Source organism: Pipistrellus hanaki (genome assembly GCF_964339955.1).
Source record: "Pipistrellus hanaki genome assembly, chromosome: 9".
Lineage (NCBI taxonomy): Eukaryota > Metazoa > Chordata > Mammalia > Chiroptera > Vespertilionidae > Pipistrellus > Pipistrellus hanaki.
In genome coordinates this window covers 66725473-66744373 of record NC_140511.1, presented here as the reverse complement: position 1 = coordinate 66744373, position 18901 = coordinate 66725473, and the positions used below count along the sequence as shown (strand labels likewise).

The following is an 18901-nucleotide window of genomic DNA, read 5'->3' as shown; positions in this document are numbered from 1 at the left end:
TCCCTGGCCCACATAGAAGGAAAGGAGCAGTACCTTTGTATTGTCCAGGCCACATCGCTGTCGGAGGATTTTCAGCCTTTCCAGGTAGACAGAAGGTCCTACCTCTTCTCCATTCGTGTTACCGATGGAAGACACTGTGCTTGTGGGAGCAGGCACACATGTAACCTCCACCTGAGAGGAGATGCCTAGACAGGAAATGAAGAAAGAATATTCAGATACACATACTCCCCCTTTCAGGCTGCCCTCATTAATCTGCTACAAAAGGGAATGATTTGGGGCCTGGAGATCGCCATGGTACTTCAAGACTAAAAAATCCATTAGAATCCTCCTGGAATTGATAATAAAGTGCTCAGAAATATACAGGATAAGCTTGGTGAGAATTTCCAAGACTGATGCAGAGGAATGGATGTAAGCTGGGCCACCTACATCCTGGTTTATGCAGGGTTCTAAGCCTGTAAGCCCACAGCTGCTCTGGGCAACCCAAAAAACTTAAGCTACTCCTGAGTATACAGCCAGTGCCCAACTGAAGAAGCTAAGGACTTTAAATGTCTGGAAGAATTAGACCAGGTTCAAATCACAGGACACAAGTGGAAAGCACTTATTCAAACTGGGAGCACAGCAAGAAACTCAGGGTTACAGTATATACAAGGAAAGGTATCGAAACTGTGAGGTGTCCAACAAATAACCAGAGAAGGGCTGGGAACCAGGACATGTAATCCCAGCACTGAGACCAATATTCTGGTCGGAGAGGGAAACCCAAACCAAAGAAATCCACCACAGTGTCTACATTTCTAAAGAAACAATCACAACATGCAGACATGTAAAGTGACCCATTTGATAGCAATGAAAATGTATTATATAAGCTAATGGATCAAGTACTGGGAAGATACACTCCCTTACTGCCAATAGGAAAGTGAACCAGGTTACTCTTGGGAAAAGGAAACCTTTGAGGTACAGATGAGAACACAGAGGGTGAAAATGAATGAAGAATAAGAGAAAAGCCAGCAATAATGTATGTTCAAACATTAAGGTATGAAAGCATTCAGTAATCAGTGAGGTTACATGCTTGTGTTGCAAGTATGCTGTGTAGGCCAACAGCGACAATTAAACGTTGAACGTCAGCAGAAAGGACCTTGGAAATAAGAAAAGGAGGCTTTTCCCTCATCAAGCAAGCCATGGTATGTCCTTCTGTGGTGTCTATTAGACATTCTGCTCACTATGATTCAAGAAATAAACTCTTTAAAGTGTTAAAAACAATAAAAACGATGCAAAACAACAAACACAATTGAAGCTTCAGCTTGGTAAAGACACCCAGTGAGAGAACACAGTGGAATCTGAAACCCACAAAGGAACACAGTTTTATAGGCAAATAGATTCTAAAACATAAGAGTAGGTACAGTTCCCTGAACTCGGAGAGAACTAAATGCAGGACAAATATGTGAGCTCTACTCTGCATGGTGAGAGGAAACCCTTGCAGATGGGTTTTTCTTGCGCTGAAGGCTTTTGACAACTATTTTCTATTAACTGACACCTCTTAAGTCTTCCTTTTGTCTATAGATCCTGTGAGTAGTAATTCTCAGATACTGGCTTTTTTTAATTTTTAATTTTTTTTTATTGTGGAACAGTAACATCTCAGCTTAACATTGGGAGGAGCATTTATTCATATAATTCAACAAATATGTATTGAGTGTTTACTATGTGCCAATAACAAAACAATCTTTACCCTTGTGGATTTTCAATTCTAGCAGTCAGATAAACACCAATTAACCTAACAAGTACCACATTGTATGGCATGTTGCTATGGAGGCTGAGGGGTAGGTTGCAAGTTTTTAAAAAAATTTTTATTTATTTTTATTTTATTATTTTATTTTTTTAATATATTTTATTGATTTTGTACAGAGAGGAAGGGAGAGAGATAGAGAGTTAGAAACATCGATGAGAGAGAGTCATCGATCAGCTGCCTCTTGCACATCCCCTACTGGGGATATGCCCGCAACCAAGGTACATGCCCTTGACTGGAATCTAACCCGGGACCCTTCAGTCCCCAAGCCGACGCTCTATCCACTGAGCCAAACCGGTTTTGGCAGTTTTATTTTTTTTAAATAAATCTTTATTGTTCAGATTATTACAAATGTATCCCCCCCCCCCCCCCCCCCCCCCCCGCCAAAAGGTTGAAAGTTTTAAATAATGACTCACTGAGCCAGTGGTATTTGAATAAAGACCTTAAGGAGGAAAGGGCTGGCCATAGGCTGTCTTGGGAAATCTACGCATTAAGAAGCAGCCAAAGCAAAGACCCTAAGAAGGTGTGTGCCTGGTACGTTCAAGGAATAGCAAGGGGGCTGGTAGATCTAGAGTGGAATGAAAGTCAGGGGAAATAGCAGGTGACGAGATTCTAGGGGTATCAGGGAGCCCTATAATGCAGGATCTCATAGGGCTTTGAGAATTTTTGCCTTTGCTGAATGAAAGGGAGAGCCTTTGGAAAATGTTTAATAAGCTTCTTTTTGATGCTATGTGTGAAAATAATACAGGGAGTTGAGAGTGGAAGTGCGAAATCAGATAGGAGGAAAGTGTTTCAAACCAGATCAGGGCAGCAGCAATGAGGGTGATGGGAAGTGGGTGTAGATTCTGCACACAGTTTGCAGGTAAAGCCAAAGGATCTCCTGACAAAGAGGAAGAGAAGACTCAAACTGTGGGTCTGAGTAAATTAGGACAAAGGTGCCATCAGCTGAGAGGGAGAAGAATGCAAATGAAGCAGGTTTGGGGAAACAGCAGGTGCTAGAAACCCCAAATAGAGATGTCATACAGTATATAGTACACTAAATGGTCAGATTATTATGATCTCTGAATGCATAATAATCTGGCCACTCAGTGTATATCATATATAATAAAAGGCTAATATGTAAACTGTCCCCTCAACCAGTTTGATCAGCAGGCAGGCCAGCCACCGCCCATATCCCTTCCCTCTGGCCAGGCTGGCTAAACCCCACTCATGCACAAATTCATGCACCGGGCCTCTAATATATATATATTAACACACTGAGAGGCCATATTATTATGTGTTCAGAGATCATAATAATCTGGCAACTCAATGTATATATCAGTCAAGATCAGGAAGGAGGTCTGAGCTTGACACCAAATAAAACTGGATCTTGCTGGCATATAAATTCTATTTAAAGTGATGAAAGTAGATGATTAGTTAAGGGAGTGAGAGAGTAAGAAAGAAGAGATGATTGATCATGGACTGAACTCTGGGGGACTCAACACAGAGCCAGGGACAGGAAGAATCAGTCGGGTCCAGGAGGAACAGCCAGCAAGATGGATGGAAACCAAGAAAGCACAAAGCCCAGGGAAGAAACTGTTTAAAGGGCAGGGAGATGCCACTGGTGATGAGTCAAGGTAGGTGACAGAGTTGACCACCGTCTGTAGCAATGTGAACATCATTGGTGACCATTAAGTACTGAGATGCATGGTCATACATTTAAACCAATCAAAACCCCCAGTCCTGAGGTGGGAGCTAATTTGAGCTTCTTCCTGGAGCTCCTATAGGGAACCATACCTGTTGAAGTGGGAATGCGGCCTTTGCCCTCCCTCTCCATCTCAATCACCCGAAGGCCTCTCTCAACATAACTCTGGAAGAACTGTGAGGAATTTTTCAGAAATGGTTCAATGTCGGCATCTGAATATTTCTTCTTATATTCATATAACTCTGCTAAGCCCTGGTTAATGATAAAAAGAAAGAGGTGGGGGTGGATATTAGTGACACTTTTCCATAACACAGATCCCCATCTGGCTCAATCTTTTCCTCTCACCTCTTTAGTATTCTCTTTAGAGCCAATCTTCTTAAAAATCTCAGCTAAGAAATCATTCACTTTGGCCTTTGATGATTTTTCATCCTGAAAAGTTGAAAGTCACAAGAGAAGATTGGTTGGTTAGACTTGAGTTATTAACCAGGAACCAAAGGTTGGATAGGAACTGAAAATAGCTCAAAATCCAGACTTTCTGGTCTGCTCCTGCAGATGACAGAAATACCAGCAGATCAATGATACTCTGGGTTACTGAATGCCTCTAGTCTCAGGTTTTCAACTGAACTTGAAGAAAAAGGATCTGGCCCATTCCTCCCTAAATAGAGCTCACGGTGGATTTGTGACCAATGCCTTAGGCGCAAAGAAATTTTCTTAGAGACCAACAAATAAATAGTTTATATTTGAAATTTTCAAGGTGGAAATGGTTATAGCACTAAAGCAGAAGAGTGAGACTGGACCAATTTCTAAACCTTTGATAAGATTACTTCCAGACAACCTCACTTCCCTCAATCTTTCAAATCAGACACTCACGATTCGAGATGCTCCCTTTTCTGTTTCCTTATCTGACTTGCTCCCTGCCTGGTCCATACTGTGCTTCATCATCCGGCAGAGGTGGGCCTCCAGCTCAGACTCGTTCTTGTTATCAATCATGGTCAGGTGGTCTAGGATCTGAAGGAGACATGAGCACATTCAAATAGCAGCAGTGCTCTTTCCATGATGTTCTCTCAAATGCCCTCAGGGATTGGTTGCTATTCTCACTCACCTTGGGCCCTTTTAATTTGCATAAAGTGTGCAGCAGCGTCTTTAGGGTCCTTATGGGAAATTCACTTTTGCATTGCTTCAGTTTCTCTTTGGGGAAGACCTTCATGAAAATGTGTATGTCCAGAAGAATTCTGTCCAGATTAATGCTGTTGATGGTATCAGGCAATAGTCGAACCATTCTCCAGAGACACTATTGGAAAAAGGAACAAAAGTTAGAGGGAGTGACTGAAGAATGAGAACAATTTGTCACCATTTATCTTCCTTAAGCTCTGGGATCACTTCTTAAAGATGTCAGGGATATAAATATGGCACATCAGATCTTTTAAGTGTGGTTGCTAAAAATGAACAATTTTACTCACTTCAACCATGTCACTGGCTAAAGTGTAACAAATCATCATCTAATCATCTCAAATACTTTTCCTTCCCACTTCCTAGAGATAGGGCCTTAAATATAAGAACATGTGGAAATTTTGTCTTGAGTTTGCTTGGTACCTGAGAGTAGGGTAGTTTACATTGCTTACCAAAATCTAACCCAAGGAGACAAATACTTATTACAGCATAACAATAGTATTATAATGTTTGTACATTTGGAGTTTTTCCATTAAAGAGACCAAAATATTTATTGGGCTATAGTTATCTTTTCCCCAAAAAGAAATGAAACTTCTTTTGATTCTAGAAGAATTGATGAGATATTTACAAAATAGTTCTTCCTTTTCACTGTTTGAGGTCAGGAATAGTTTAGACCTGAGCTAGGGGGAGGAAGGGAAAATAAAAACCAACTGTATTTTTCAGATGTATCTTGGCTGATTTGAGTTTATGTCTTAGTTCCAACTCCTCTTTCCCCACGCTTTAATAAAGTTTTGCATCTCTGAAAGAGATCAAATGATTTCAACTTCACCTTCATAACAAGCTCTGAGAATTTGGGAGAACTGGCTGTTGCTAGCAGGCTGTCTTGAAGCAAAACAAGTAGAGCACTAGGAAAAAACCCCAACAAAACAGCATTAGTAAGTTTGAAATTTGCATTATAATTAAATTAGTAATTAAAAGGCCAAGTATAAATATTCTCTACTCATCTAATAAATTGAAAGCTCATGGATCAAATACCGGTAGTAATTGTCTTCTTTGATTATTTGAATTAAGTTATTAAGAAAATGGACATCAATCATTTAAGTTTTATAAATTACTACTTGGTAAAGCTTGTCACTATTTTTGTCATTGTTTGCTGAGAGAAATGTACATAAAAGAGTGGGTAACTGACACACTGCACAGCCCTCATCTAGAAAACTCATTGCTACTTAGTAGCTTACTGCAGTTGTTTACTGAGTTATTAGTTACTAGAGGCCCAGCACATGAAATTCGTGTATAGGGGTGTGGGGTGTGTGTGTCCCTCAGCCCAGCCTGCACCCTCTCCAATCTGGGACCCCTCGAGGGATTGTCCGACTGCCCATTTAGGACTGAGCCCAGGCAGTCGGACATCTCTCTCACAATCCAGGACTGCTGGCTTCCAACCGCTTGCTTGCCTGCCAGCCTGACCATCCCCTAACCACTCCCCTGCCGGCCTGATCGATGCCTAACTGCTCCATTGCTGGCCCGATTGCCCCTAACTGCGCTCCCCTGCCTGCCTGGTTGCCCCTAACTGGCCTTATCTGCAGGCCTGATCACTCCCAACTGCCCTCCTTTGCAGGTCTAGTCCCTCCCAAGTGCCCTCCCCTGCTGGCCTGATCACTCACAAATGCCTTCCCCTCCTGGCCATCTTGTGTCCACATGGGGGTGACTATCTTGTGTGTTGGAGTGATGGTCAATTTACATATCACCTCTTTATTAGATTGGATAGCTGTTGTCTCAAGTTGGAATACCTCTGATTCTTGAGGAAAGAGTAATATATCAATTTATCAGGAAAACAAAGTTACAACTAATCCAGTGCCATCTGTTTTCTATGGCTAGACTAAAAGAGGGACTGTTCTAGGCTGTAATGCTGAGAAAATGCTCTACCTCAGGATATTGGTCTGGTCCGACTTCTCCAGAACCTTCACCACCAAGAGATTCACAGAGCGGATCACCTGTTGTCCTTCCTCCAGATCTTCAATTCGAGAATCCAGCATTAAGGTGATGAGGCCATGCATCAGGTCTTTCAGCACTCCAGTGGAGGCCTCTCGGGCTAGGCTCTCTATCTGAAAGAGCTATCCAATCATAGCGGTGTTATAGGTATGAAACTCAATATACATGGCAGGGAAGATAAACACAAGTGGCTGTTCTAGTAAATGATTATATCATATTTTTAAAAAATTCAGAGTATTAGGAAAAAAGGCTCCCCTCCCCCAATAATAACTATAATTAATTGACATGCTTCATTCCTGTTAATAGAAGTATTTTTAATGTGAGCAGATATATTTAAAATGCCAGCCAGGGCTTACATGCCTGATGAAAAAATTGGCAGGAAGCAGAATTTTAGTTAGTATGTAAGCATTTTATAATACTTTGTATCCTAACAACAAAGTCAGTTGAAATGTCGTCAACAATCCAACAATAAGGTAAGCTGAAGTATACATTTCTACAAGTGACACAGGACTCACTGAAACATCTGTACCAACTCAAGCTCTAGAAACCAGGTGGGATGAGGGAATTAAAGGGAAGCTTGTGATCTGCAGAGGTGTTCTTACCGAAATCATGTTGCCAATGATACAGCTATACAACTTGATGATCTCATCCTTCTCCAATTTCTCATCTGCCATATGTGTGTTGTAGATGAGTCTTAACTGCATGAACGTGGCTATAAGAAACTGATCAATATGGCCAGACATAGCTTCAGCTTTGTCTTCCTGTCTCAGGACCTCATCGATCTGATAACAAAAATCCAAGATGTATTTTCCAAGCTTCAAATTTCTAAGTAGCAGAAAGATACTACAAGAGATAGCTCTGTAATATACTTCTAGTATCTTACCTTGAAAAGAACCCTATCATTTACATATAAGTAACAAGTTCTTAGGTATTAATCATTCAAGGAATATTTACTGAGCAAGATACTGTTAGGTGAATTAGTTGTAGCTCCTATTCTGAGTCTCCCTGTCTAGCTTAGGGAATAATCCCTATGTTTAAACCTCTAATTTATTAGAGTGTTTTTATACCCATTAATCTAATTTAATCATCTCAACAGCTCTGAGAGATAGGCTGAGAGTAAGATCTCCATTTATGAGGTGAGAAAAGTGAGGCTCAGAAAGATTAGACTATTTAGTTCAAACTCAAAACTCAGGTTTCCCAAATCTTGATCCAGTGTTCTTTTTGGTTTGATCAGTAATTGTCACTAATGACAAAATGTCACTATGGGAAAAGCATGTATTTCTTATTCACTACTTTAAAAAGATCTTTATTTTTGTAATTACATAAATAATACCCTAAGATAATCATGTCAATCTTCAGTGACCATCCTTTCATGTAGGACCAAGAAACTGCACAATTACTGCATAGGGGGTGGGCACTTATACTACAGACTACAATGGGAATGGTTCCTCTTGGTGTTGACGAAGCCACTGATAGTACTTTCATTTATCACTTTATCCATGTATATCTCCAAGGCACATATAATTTATATAACTGTGACTTTTCAATAATACTGCTTCAACACAGATACTATAAAAAACTACTACTAATATCTTTGCCTAGCCAGCATGGCTCAGTGGTTGAGCGTTGACCTATGAACCAGGAGGCCATAGTTCGATTCCTCATTAGGGCACATGCGTAGGTTGTAGGCTTGATCCCCAGTGTGGGGCGTTCAGGAGGCAGCCAATCAATGATTCTCAGAATATATATAAATACAAATAAATACATATATACATATACATACATATATATGTGTATATATATATATATTTACTGATATATATTTACTGATTTTAGAGAAAAGGAAGAGGGAGAGAGAAATAGAAATACCAACAGGCAACAGGAATATAGGCATACCTTGTTTTATTGTGCTTTGTTTTACTGAGCTTCATAGATAAAGGCAAGATCCTCTACAAACAAAAAGATTATGACTCGCTTTATTGTGATATTCACTTTATTGCAGTAATCTACAACTGAACCCACAACAGTTCTGTTATGCCTGTAGTTTTCTTAAAAAAAAATAATAATTTTTTAAAATTCATTTTTAGAGAGAAAGGGAGTGGGATAGAGAGATAAAAACATTAATCAGCTGCCTCCTGCATGCCCCTATTGGGGATTCAGCACACAACCTTGGCATGTGCCCTGACTGGGAATGGAACTGGTGACCTCTTGGTTCATGGGTCAATGCTCAACTACTGAGCCACACTGCTCAATATGGGGAGGTACTATCAAACTATATAAACACCCCATTTCTCTTAAAGTTTTTAATTTATATGTGAATGGGTCTGTGATTTCCTATTTTATTTGATCGACTGATTGATTTGAGAGAGAGGAAGGAGGAAAGGGGGAGAGAGAGAGGGAGAGAGAATATCGATTTGTTGTTCCACCTATTTATGTATTCATTGGTTGCTTCTTGTATGTATGCTGGCTGGGGATCAAACCTGCAACCTTGGTGTACTGAGACAAGGCTTTAACCAACCGAGCTACCCAGCCAGGGCAAGTTTCCTATTTTGTTAAATTTTATTGAATCTAATAAATTTACTGAATTTTATTCAGTTTGTTGGGTTATAAGTCATCACTATCTTTAGTTAGTTTGATGCTGAAACTGTCCCTGTTCAAACAGAGTTTGTTCCAGCTGGCCTCTGGATACTGACTGGTATCATGTGCCTATCATTCTCTGAGATCATCCTTCCCATCCTTGCTGTTTGGTATGAATTGTTTCAGGATCATTTTCTTCTTTCCCTGAGTTAGCCCTGGAGTCAGCCATTCGCCAAGAAGCCCTCATTCCTTTTAGTAAAAACTGGTATTTAGAAGACAAAACTTGGGGATGCTTATGGTTGCAGGGGTGTTGCTGTTCTCTGGTCCTCTCTGTGCCAAGAGCTAGCGAATTTATGTATATTATCTATAACATACATTCATACCACATACATACCCACATGCTTATATTTAAATTGATATTTATTTCTAAATCTACATATTGAAAACCATGAGCATATATGATGCATCTATTTCTGGTCCAATGCCAGAGTTCATTCTATCTGCTTTCCTCCCATATTTGTAGTATTGTTCTGACAGTAGGAAACTTGGCTCCTATTTTCCTTATTTCTTTGACCAATCCCTTTTATGTAATCAATCTCCCATCTCTGCCACCAGCTCTTCCCATACAAATGCTCACTTCTGCTTCGTCTCTAACTCCCCATTCTGAGCCACCTGCACACTGCCCCGCTTCCCCCTCACACACGTGGATGCCTTCTTCACCCTGCCTGCATGGACACCCTCTTCATCCTGCGTGGGCTCTGACTCCTAGCTTTACATGGGGCCACTGTGGCTCCAACTGCACTCCCTTGCCACATGGTAGATGCCTGCCTTGCTCTACCCACCTACTGGCTTTAGAACTGAACTGTTAGGGAAGTAGAGAAATATTAAAAACAAACACGTAGCTTATTTGAAAATCTCTGATGGTTTCCATCTCACTTAAAATAGATTCCAAACAACATACCCTGAGGCTTTTAAACTCTACATAACTGGGTCTCATTCTGTACCATGTGTCTAGACTCTAGACACATGGGTCTTGTATTGTTTCCCTGAACATGCCATGTTCATTCCCACTCTAGTCTTTTTTTTTTTTTTTTTTTTTAATATATTTTATTGATTTTGTACAGAGAGGGAGAGAGATAGTTAGAAACATCGATGAGAGAGAGTCATCAATCAGCTGCCTCTTGCACACCCCCTACTGGGGATATGCCCGCAACCAAGGTACTTGCCCTTGACCAGAATCGAACCCGGGACCTTTCAGTCCCCAAGCCGACGCTCTATCCATTGAGCCAAACCGGTTTCAGCCCCACCCTAGAGTCTTTGTAAGAGCTGTCCTTTCTGCTTGAACCCCTGACAATCTAAGTAACTACTTAGTTCCTTTCTCCACTCACCCCATTTGAGTTATATTTACAGTCGCTATTGTCTGATAATCTCTTGTTTACTTATTTGTCTCTGTCCATTAAAATCTAAGATTTTGGATCCTACTTACTCACTGCTGCCTCTCCAGACTCTGGTGAATGAATGCAACTATACAGAGTAAGGCTCTGAGAGAGATGCATCCTGTGAAGCAAGTGATGACTGAGTGATCCCTGTGCACTTTTCTCATCAGCACAGTACCGAATGCTGCCTGCCTCCTTTATTTATTTTTTATTTTTTATTTTTATTTTAAATATATTTTATTGATTTTTCACAGAGAGGAAGAGAGAGGGATAGAGAGTTAGAAACATCGATGAGAGAGAATCATCGATCAACTGCCTCTTGCACACCCCCTACTGGGGATGTGCCCGCAACCAAGGTACATGCCCTTGCCTGGAATCGAACCTGGGACCTTTCAGTCCGCAGGCCGACGCTCTATCCACTGAGCCAAACCGGTCCCGGCTGTCTGCCTCCTTTAATACTGCAACCTGTATGCAACTATCACTCTTATAGCCTTTACATCCACCAGCGGAATTATTGTCATGGGTAACACTGCCATTACCTGTGTTAGAGCTTGAATGCTTGTGTTGATGTCACCACTGGCTACTTGGGAGATAATGAAATTGATTGTGGATGCTGTGTTACTGTGCATATCATCAAAATGTGGAGAAACAGCCCGGATCCTAGAGAGCAGAGCAAAGGGAAAAATTCAATATTTTAAACTATCCCAGTGAATTGGAATAATGCAATTCCCCACTACATCCAGGTCTTAGTAAGGAACTGCTATCAGCCAAGTATTAATCAGTTCTAAAAAGTTATAATTACATAGAGAGCTCTTTTCACATATGCACTCATGAACTGCTTATCCTTACATGAAAGAGGTTAACTTACTTGGGTTCAGGAATAAGGACTGGTTCAAAAATGTCATCCAGTTTGTGCTGTACAAGTTCTGGCATTTCACATTGGACTGTGCCGTTGTCGTTCTCAATCTCATCGAGATCTAGCTGGAATTCTCGGCGTACCATCTGGGCGGCCTCAGGATGCCCGCTCATGCTCCGAGCTTGGCTAAGGAAGCAAAAGGAGGATCCTGAACTAAAAGACACTTCTTAACCAAAGGGCAAGAGTAGCACTGCCAGTTGCCCCAAAGCTTCAAGACAGATGTTCAACTTCTGGTTTCAGCCCCGCTGAATGATTTAAGTTTTTGAGTCTAAGCAGTGCCTTCAATGGGCAACAACACTGGTTTATGAATATCTTTCTACTTACAATACCTGCTAAGTTATAAGTATTCTTTCTACTTCACCAAAGCCAACAAAACTTGTACAAAAGGGGCAGAAAAGAATAAAGTATACTTATATTGACTCAAAACTCACTACTTCTGGCAAAAATTTAAGAAAAATCTGGACTGGCTGTTTTTTTTCCTATCTAATTAACCAGTGTTTAAGTTTTTCTAATCATAAGCATCATTCCATGCAGTGTTCAGTACATTTTATACTTTGAGGGACAATTAGTCATTTCTTTTTATTCACTATTGACTGTTTAGGGCCAGAATTATATTCAAGTAATAGATATTCAAAGTTTCTAAATTCAAATTGGTCAAAAGATACTCATGATAAAACCCAAAACACAGCTGTCTTGCTTAAAAGGCAGTATTTTGAGTCTCTAAGCTGCCACTCCTGCTGGCCAGTGAACTTTCAAGGAAGGCTGGATTTGTGGGTCACTTATGAACCCCCTCTACTCTGGTTATAAACTCTTAAGCCAATCACCCTCCAGAGGGGATGAATCCAAGTCAGAAGTTAGGAAGATATAAGATCCCTGCTAATGAGAAATTAGCAGGCAGTACTTACATCCTATAAGTGCGATACATAATTCTGTCCACGGAAAAGCAGTGAAAGAAGGCACAAGACTATTTAGAAGTGGTTTTGTGACAAAGACAAAGACAATGAAGACTGAAGGATTAAACATCTGTTACAAGACATTTACCCAGACACACTGTCATGCATGATAATGGCTACAAGAACTCAAGATTATGTTTCAGGATAAGCTCTGAGCACACAAGGCAAAGTCCACAGAGATGCTCTCAGAAAACTATCTCCATCTACATACTTGAGTTTGGAGGACATGTCCTCAGCTGGCCCCTTGCGCAGCATGTTGGCGTTGGAGCTTATGCTCTGTGCGCGCTGAGGTTTCTCTTCTACCTGTTTTACTGGTGCAGCAGAAGGCCTCTTTGCTGACCGCTTGATCCTTTCCTCAAGCATGCTCATATCCTTTTCAGAAAGCTATAAGAGGCCAAATTTAATTTATTAGCATAGCCTTTTACTACAATATAAAGAAAATTTAAAGTCTAATTAATTGGAAGTCTCAATAATAAATAACCATTTTCATATTGAAGCAACTAGAACCTGCTATGTTAGGATAAATTTACTATCAAAACATTTTTAAATAACTATTAAAACCTGCCTTGCTATGATAACAGAACATATGAAAGAAGAAAAGGATACAAAAGGAAGGCTATTAATAATCACAAATAAAAAGATCAAAAATTAAATGAAATATCCCCATTTTTGCTTTTTCACCATTAGCTAGCTGTGTAACTAAGCTTTGGTCCCCTGTGAAATTCCCATCTGCTTTATCTCCTGCACTGGCCTGTAGTGAGGATTTAATTAATATAAGTAAAATTATATTAAGAACAGTATAAACATATGTGAAACTAAGAGGTCACTGAAGTGAAGAACTGAGGTCCAGCCACAATAGTGATTGGCTCAAAGGAATTAAGGACTGGGAAGCAGAACCTAATTTGCCTTGCGAGTCTGGCTCATGGCTGTAGCTCAAAACTTGATCTGATAGGTACCAGTATCACATTATACACAAGTGAGTATTTGTTCATAAAAGCTAAATGCACTAAAATTTACAGAGAAGACTGTCAGATAGAATTTAATTCCCAGATTAGCTCAGATTTCTTGATTCAAAAATAGCCCTCCTTTATCAGGCAAATTGCTATGAATAAAATGCTCACAAAAGAAAATCTGATTTTTAATAAAACAGCCTAACTATCTTATAATAATAAGAGATACCCTCCAGGGTTTATCTAGAATCTAAGACACATGGATAGGTTGGATTCAATAAAAAGTGGTAAAAACTTAGCCAGAGTTCAGATGGTATGAAAAATGACATCTACTAGTAAGTGATCTTGTAATTCACAACATGCTGACAATATTCAGAGAAAAGTCACTTACAGTCCCAATGAGTTTGAACACCTGATCCCCATGTACATTATACACTGTGACAATGGTGTTGAGGGCAGCATTGCGCACAGTGTTGTCACGGTCTCCTATGTGAATCGCTATCTCCTTTAAGGCTTTTCCTGGGGTTGGTTGGCAAACATTCATGCCATATGACTCGACCAAACACCCCAGTTCTTCCAGGCACTCTGATGGGAGAAAGATTAGATTAGTGAGACTCAATGCACATTTGGCACATAGACCTATATTATTAGATACATTTCCCTTTGCATAAATTAAGGACTAAAATTTTATTCTGGATCTGCCTATAATTTTTCTTTGTTTACCTTCCTATAAAACACACAATGAAACAACAGTGTTAAAGCAAATTCTTCTGGAAGAGATGCCTGTGAGTCAGATGGCCCCTGTGCACTTGATTTTGTCACCAGGGTGGTACTGAGTAGTGCCTGTATCACCTGATACTGTGGCTCCACCAGTGTGCAACTCATCACTCTCACAGTCCAGGTCAGAGGTTGGACTCAACCGCACAGACAATGAAGACACATTCTTGTTCAACTACAAACTATTTCTTTTAGAGGTCACTGCAACATAAACTCACGCCTCAATTTAAATTGTTGCTTCACCTGCTCTCTGCTTTGAGTTTTTGGATTTGGTTCCTTCCATGATGAAGGGGAACATCTTGCTGGCTGGGTAGACAAGGCACATCCGGTTCAGGATGGCGCGAACGTCTTTACGAATGACATCCTTTGGTTCTCCAACCTAGTCAATATGATGATTAAGTGAGGCATGTTCTGAATAGCAAAGGTTCTCCCTCTACCTCCTCCCACCATGCATCACTAGATCTTGAAAGAATAGGGGAATGAGTGGTAGAAGTTACTAGTAAATCATATATATTAATAAATGGAAAGAGAGAAGGAATAAAGTACAGGATCTGAGGTCAGTTGGAAACTTGAGCAGTCTTCCAGAGTGAGAAAAGCACATTACCTTGAGGATGAGATAGGGGATGAAGGAAGATGCTTCATACTCAGTAAGATGATACTCCTCCTCACTTAGCAGGGTGAAGAGTAATTTTAAATATTCTAGGGCTTTCATTAGTACGCTTGTATTGGTATCAAAAAATCGCAGGGTAAGCCACTTCAAGATAAGATCCAAGCAACCAATGACACCCTCTTTTTCACTCTCCAAGTGCTTAAAACAAAACAAGACAAAAACCTTATAAATAAGACTGTATGAAACTTTAAGTTCTATTTGGCAAGTACCTCTGAAATTTTACTAGAGTCCAAAAAGAAAAATGATAGATTTGTAAGCCTCCATTTAATACCTAAAATTAAAAACATATAGTCATTTGTCCTGTCAAATAATACAACAGCTCTAAAGATAAAGAACATGATGTATTCCAGTTCCTTCTCAAGTCACGAAAACTTTTGATTATTTCACAGGGCTTAGTATTTCCATATGTATGAGACACATGCATATTTTTCTACTGCAAACTTACATCAACCATGACAGCAAGTGCTTTGTTATGATGCTGAAAGTCTGAGTGAAACATCTCATCTTGCAACCATTTAGCTACACAGCTAGACATCTGAGTCTTTAGTTGCTCAATGTATTCATCCCTTGGAGTAGTAAAATTCCACTTCAGCACCTAAAAAATACCAGTAAAGAGAAGCTGTAAGGGGTTCAACCAAAATGAGGTCGAGAACTCTATTTAAAGCAGCTGCTGAACTCAATTTAATATAATATTTTAAAATTAACCAGATTAATTTGTAATGAAAATATATTCTCAAGCTGTCATACTTCTGGACGCTTAACTCTGAAAATCACCTAGGAATAGAATGGTGAACAATATAGACTGATGAACAAGAACAGACCGAGAGATAAGGAGCCATGGGTCAGACTGTTGGACCTCAAAGGGAGGATGGGGATAAAAGGGAGAGATCAACCAAAGGATTTATGTGCACACATGAGCCTAACCAGTGGTCAAGGACAATAGGGGGTGGGGGCATGAGTGGGGAGTGGTGGGGGATTGGAAGGGAGGCTTAAGGACAAATATGTGATACCTTAATCAATAAAGAAATTAAGAAAAAAAATTATATATAAAAAATATTCAGAACAAAGATTAGGGCAAGTTCCATTTGTGCCAAAGGAGGGCTATATATTTATACATTTATGATGATTGTACAAGTATGGCATACACAAAAAAACTGGTAATAATATCCTTCCTGTGGAGGGAGATGGAATGGGAGACATGCTTTTCTACACTTTTTGTACTGCTTGAATTTTTTTAAAAAAACAAAAGAATATTAAAAAAAAAAAAATTAAACTAGTCAACAAAACTAGATCAATTTAGTTACCAGTCTGTCTGTTAAGGTATTAGGTACAAGAAGAATTAAGGGAGTAGTCTACTACATATGTATAGTGGTTAAAAAAGAAAAAAAAATCAATGAATACTTTCCATCTTTGATTCTAAACATTACAACTGCCCTAACCGGTTTGGCTCAGTGGGTAGAGCACTGGCCTGTGAAGTGGAGGGTTCCAGGTTCAATTCCAGTCAAGGGCATATACCTTGGTTGTGAATACATCTCCAGTAGGGGGTGTGCAGGAAGCACCTGATTGATGTTTCTCTCTAATCGATATTTCTAACTCTCAATCTCCCTCCCTTCCTCTCTGTAAAATCAATAAAACATATTTAAAAATAAATAAAAATTACAACAACTTCTATTTCTTTCTATTTGGAGGAACAATAGGCAATAGCTCCATTCTAGTTTCTTTTGTAAGAATTAATGGTCCGCCGAAACCGGTTTGGCTCAGTGGATACAACGTTGGTCTGTGGACTGAAAGGTCCCAGGTTCGATTCCGGTCAAGGGCATGTACATTGATTGCAGGCACATCCCCAGTAGGGGATGTGCAGGAAGCAGCGGGTCAATGTTTCTCTCTCATCGACATTTCGAGCTCTCTATCCCTCTCCCTTCCTCTCTGTGGAAAATCAATAAAAAAAGAGGAAAAAAAATGGTCCCATAAAGTAGTCTTATAGAAACCAGATATAATTTATAAAAAAGATTCAGTTTATTAGTTATGAATTTCAGACAGCAAAATCATTCTTGAACAAAACACGTAAAAAAATCCTGAGGAGTCTTATTCCTTCCTTACCTTTAATCCCTTTTCATCTTTTATTCTTTGCTCCTTTCCATTTGGAACAACAATAAAAATAGGACCGGATTTGTCTTCATCCTCCTTTAAGCTGGTTTTGCTCGGCACTTTCTTTCCTTGTGCACTCTACAGTCACAGTTCAGGGGATATTGGTTAGACAGGCTACTGCTCCTTGGGAATACCACATTGTTACCCAGTAAAAGGGCACTACACAAACCAGAGGCACCTCTGCACATTATATTCCACATGAAAGAAACAGGTGAACCATAGAATCTTACACATATTGTATTTCTGTTACACAGACAGGTTTTCTAGAAATGTTTCTAATAACATTCTTATATACTGTTGGTTAGTCCTTGGGTTGGCATGTAATGTAGTTGGAAAAGCTGCCTTATCTATCACTAGAGGCCTGGTGCATGAAATTAGTGCAATCGGCAGGGGGTGAGGTGGGGGGGTTGGGGGGAGTTGATGGGTTAGAGGGGCCTCCCCCAGCCCAGCCTGTGCCTTCTCCCAGTCCGGACATCCCCCAAGGGGTCCTTGAATGGAGAGGGTGCAGGTTGGCCTGAGGGACCCGCCCCTTCCCCCATGCACGAAATCGTGCACTGGGCGACTAGTCTATATATATCAATAGAAAAGCCTAATGTGCAAAGTGTCCCCTCAGGAGTTCAATCGCTTGCTATGACATGCACTGACCACCAGGGGGCGGCATGGAATGAAGGAACCCCCTAGCTGGCAGTGAGCAGCCAGGGAAGGGAGGCCCTGGATGGCAGCTGACAGCCACTAGGGACCCTACCAGTGCATAAATTTTGTACCCTGGGCCTCTAGTAGGACTATAACTGAAGACCTTCTGAACCTGATTCTAGAGAAAGTTGCTAGAAACATTTTTACCTAAGTTATTACAGTAATTTTTAAAAATAACACAAAATGTAGAATATTTAGTTTGAAAGAAAACAATGAACACTCAGTATATATATTTAAGATAATGTGAAACTGCTTTATAAACTGCAAAAGACTGAAATTAAAATGTGGTATTAAGAACCGAGTCAAGCCCTAGCATTTGGTTCAGTGGATAAAGCGTTGGCATGTGGACAGAGGGTCTCGGGTTTAATTCCAGTCAAGGGCATATGCCTAGTTGCAGGCTTGATCCCCAATAGGGGGTGTGCAGATAAGAGAGATCAATGATTCTCTCTTACCATTGATGTTTCTATCTCTCCTTCTCCCTTTCTCTCTGAATCAATAAAATATATTTTAAAAAAAGAAAGAGTAAAAAATACTTTAAATAAGCACTTGTTAAATCTGGGTTGAGGATAGGAAAAGAACAGCTTCATTGGATAGTGTAGAAATTACCCACTAAAGTGAACTCATTGAATTTAAAAGATCCACATGTAGGGAAGGAAAACAATTAATTATAATATTTAGACCAATGGTCACAGAGCACCCATCTACATACATATATATATAAAATAGAGAAATATGCTAATTAACCGGGACACCATAACTAGTCGACCAGATAGGAGGAGGTTGCGCACTCAGTGTCAGGGGTGGGGCAGTAGGGGCCTCTGCGTGCCTGCGCTGGGGGAGGGCCTGATCAGCAGCGGCCACGGCTGCTTTAAAGGCCGGAGAGGGAGGTAGGGCCGAACTGGCAGCGGCTGTGGTGCTGTGGGACCCAGGAAGTGAGGCAGAGCTGGACCGGCAACTTGAGGGTGGGCGGTGCGGTGTGATTTCCAATTGCATGCTGGGCTCCTAGTTCTATAATAAGCATGTGATAATAAATGTACTGCGTAGTAGTAAAACTACTAGTCTAATTTTTTTTTTATCAGTTATATGAAGTTAATGACAGTTTTCTATATTTACACTTATTAATTTACTAATTATTGCCTAGTTTTGCAATTTTCTTTT

The 18901-nt window shown here is 40.2% G+C and overlaps 1 protein-coding gene across 2 annotated transcripts in view; it reads right to left on the bottom strand.

The window, feature by feature from the left end:
* Positions 1-18901, bottom strand: part of CKAP5 (cytoskeleton associated protein 5) — a 67997-nt gene that overhangs the window by 818 nt on the left and 48278 nt on the right. For both annotated transcript variants that reach the window (XM_084896069.1, XM_084896070.1), the window contains exons 28-43: positions 17003-17128; positions 15348-15497; positions 14837-15040; positions 14476-14611; positions 13847-14040; positions 12717-12889; positions 11505-11678; positions 11176-11296; positions 7226-7405; positions 6558-6745; positions 5464-5539; positions 4567-4755; positions 4335-4472; positions 3810-3893; positions 3557-3716; positions 34-185 (exon numbers count right to left, since the gene is read on the bottom strand). In XM_084896069.1, coding sequence (XP_084752195.1) covers positions 34-185; positions 3557-3716; positions 3810-3893; positions 4335-4472; positions 4567-4755; positions 5464-5539; positions 6558-6745; positions 7226-7405; positions 11176-11296; positions 11505-11678; positions 12717-12889; positions 13847-14040; positions 14476-14611; positions 14837-15040; positions 15348-15497; positions 17003-17128 — 2445 coding nt within the window. The remainder of the gene's footprint in view (positions 1-33; positions 186-3556; positions 3717-3809; positions 3894-4334; positions 4473-4566; positions 4756-5463; positions 5540-6557; positions 6746-7225; positions 7406-11175; positions 11297-11504; positions 11679-12716; positions 12890-13846; positions 14041-14475; positions 14612-14836; positions 15041-15347; positions 15498-17002; positions 17129-18901) is intronic.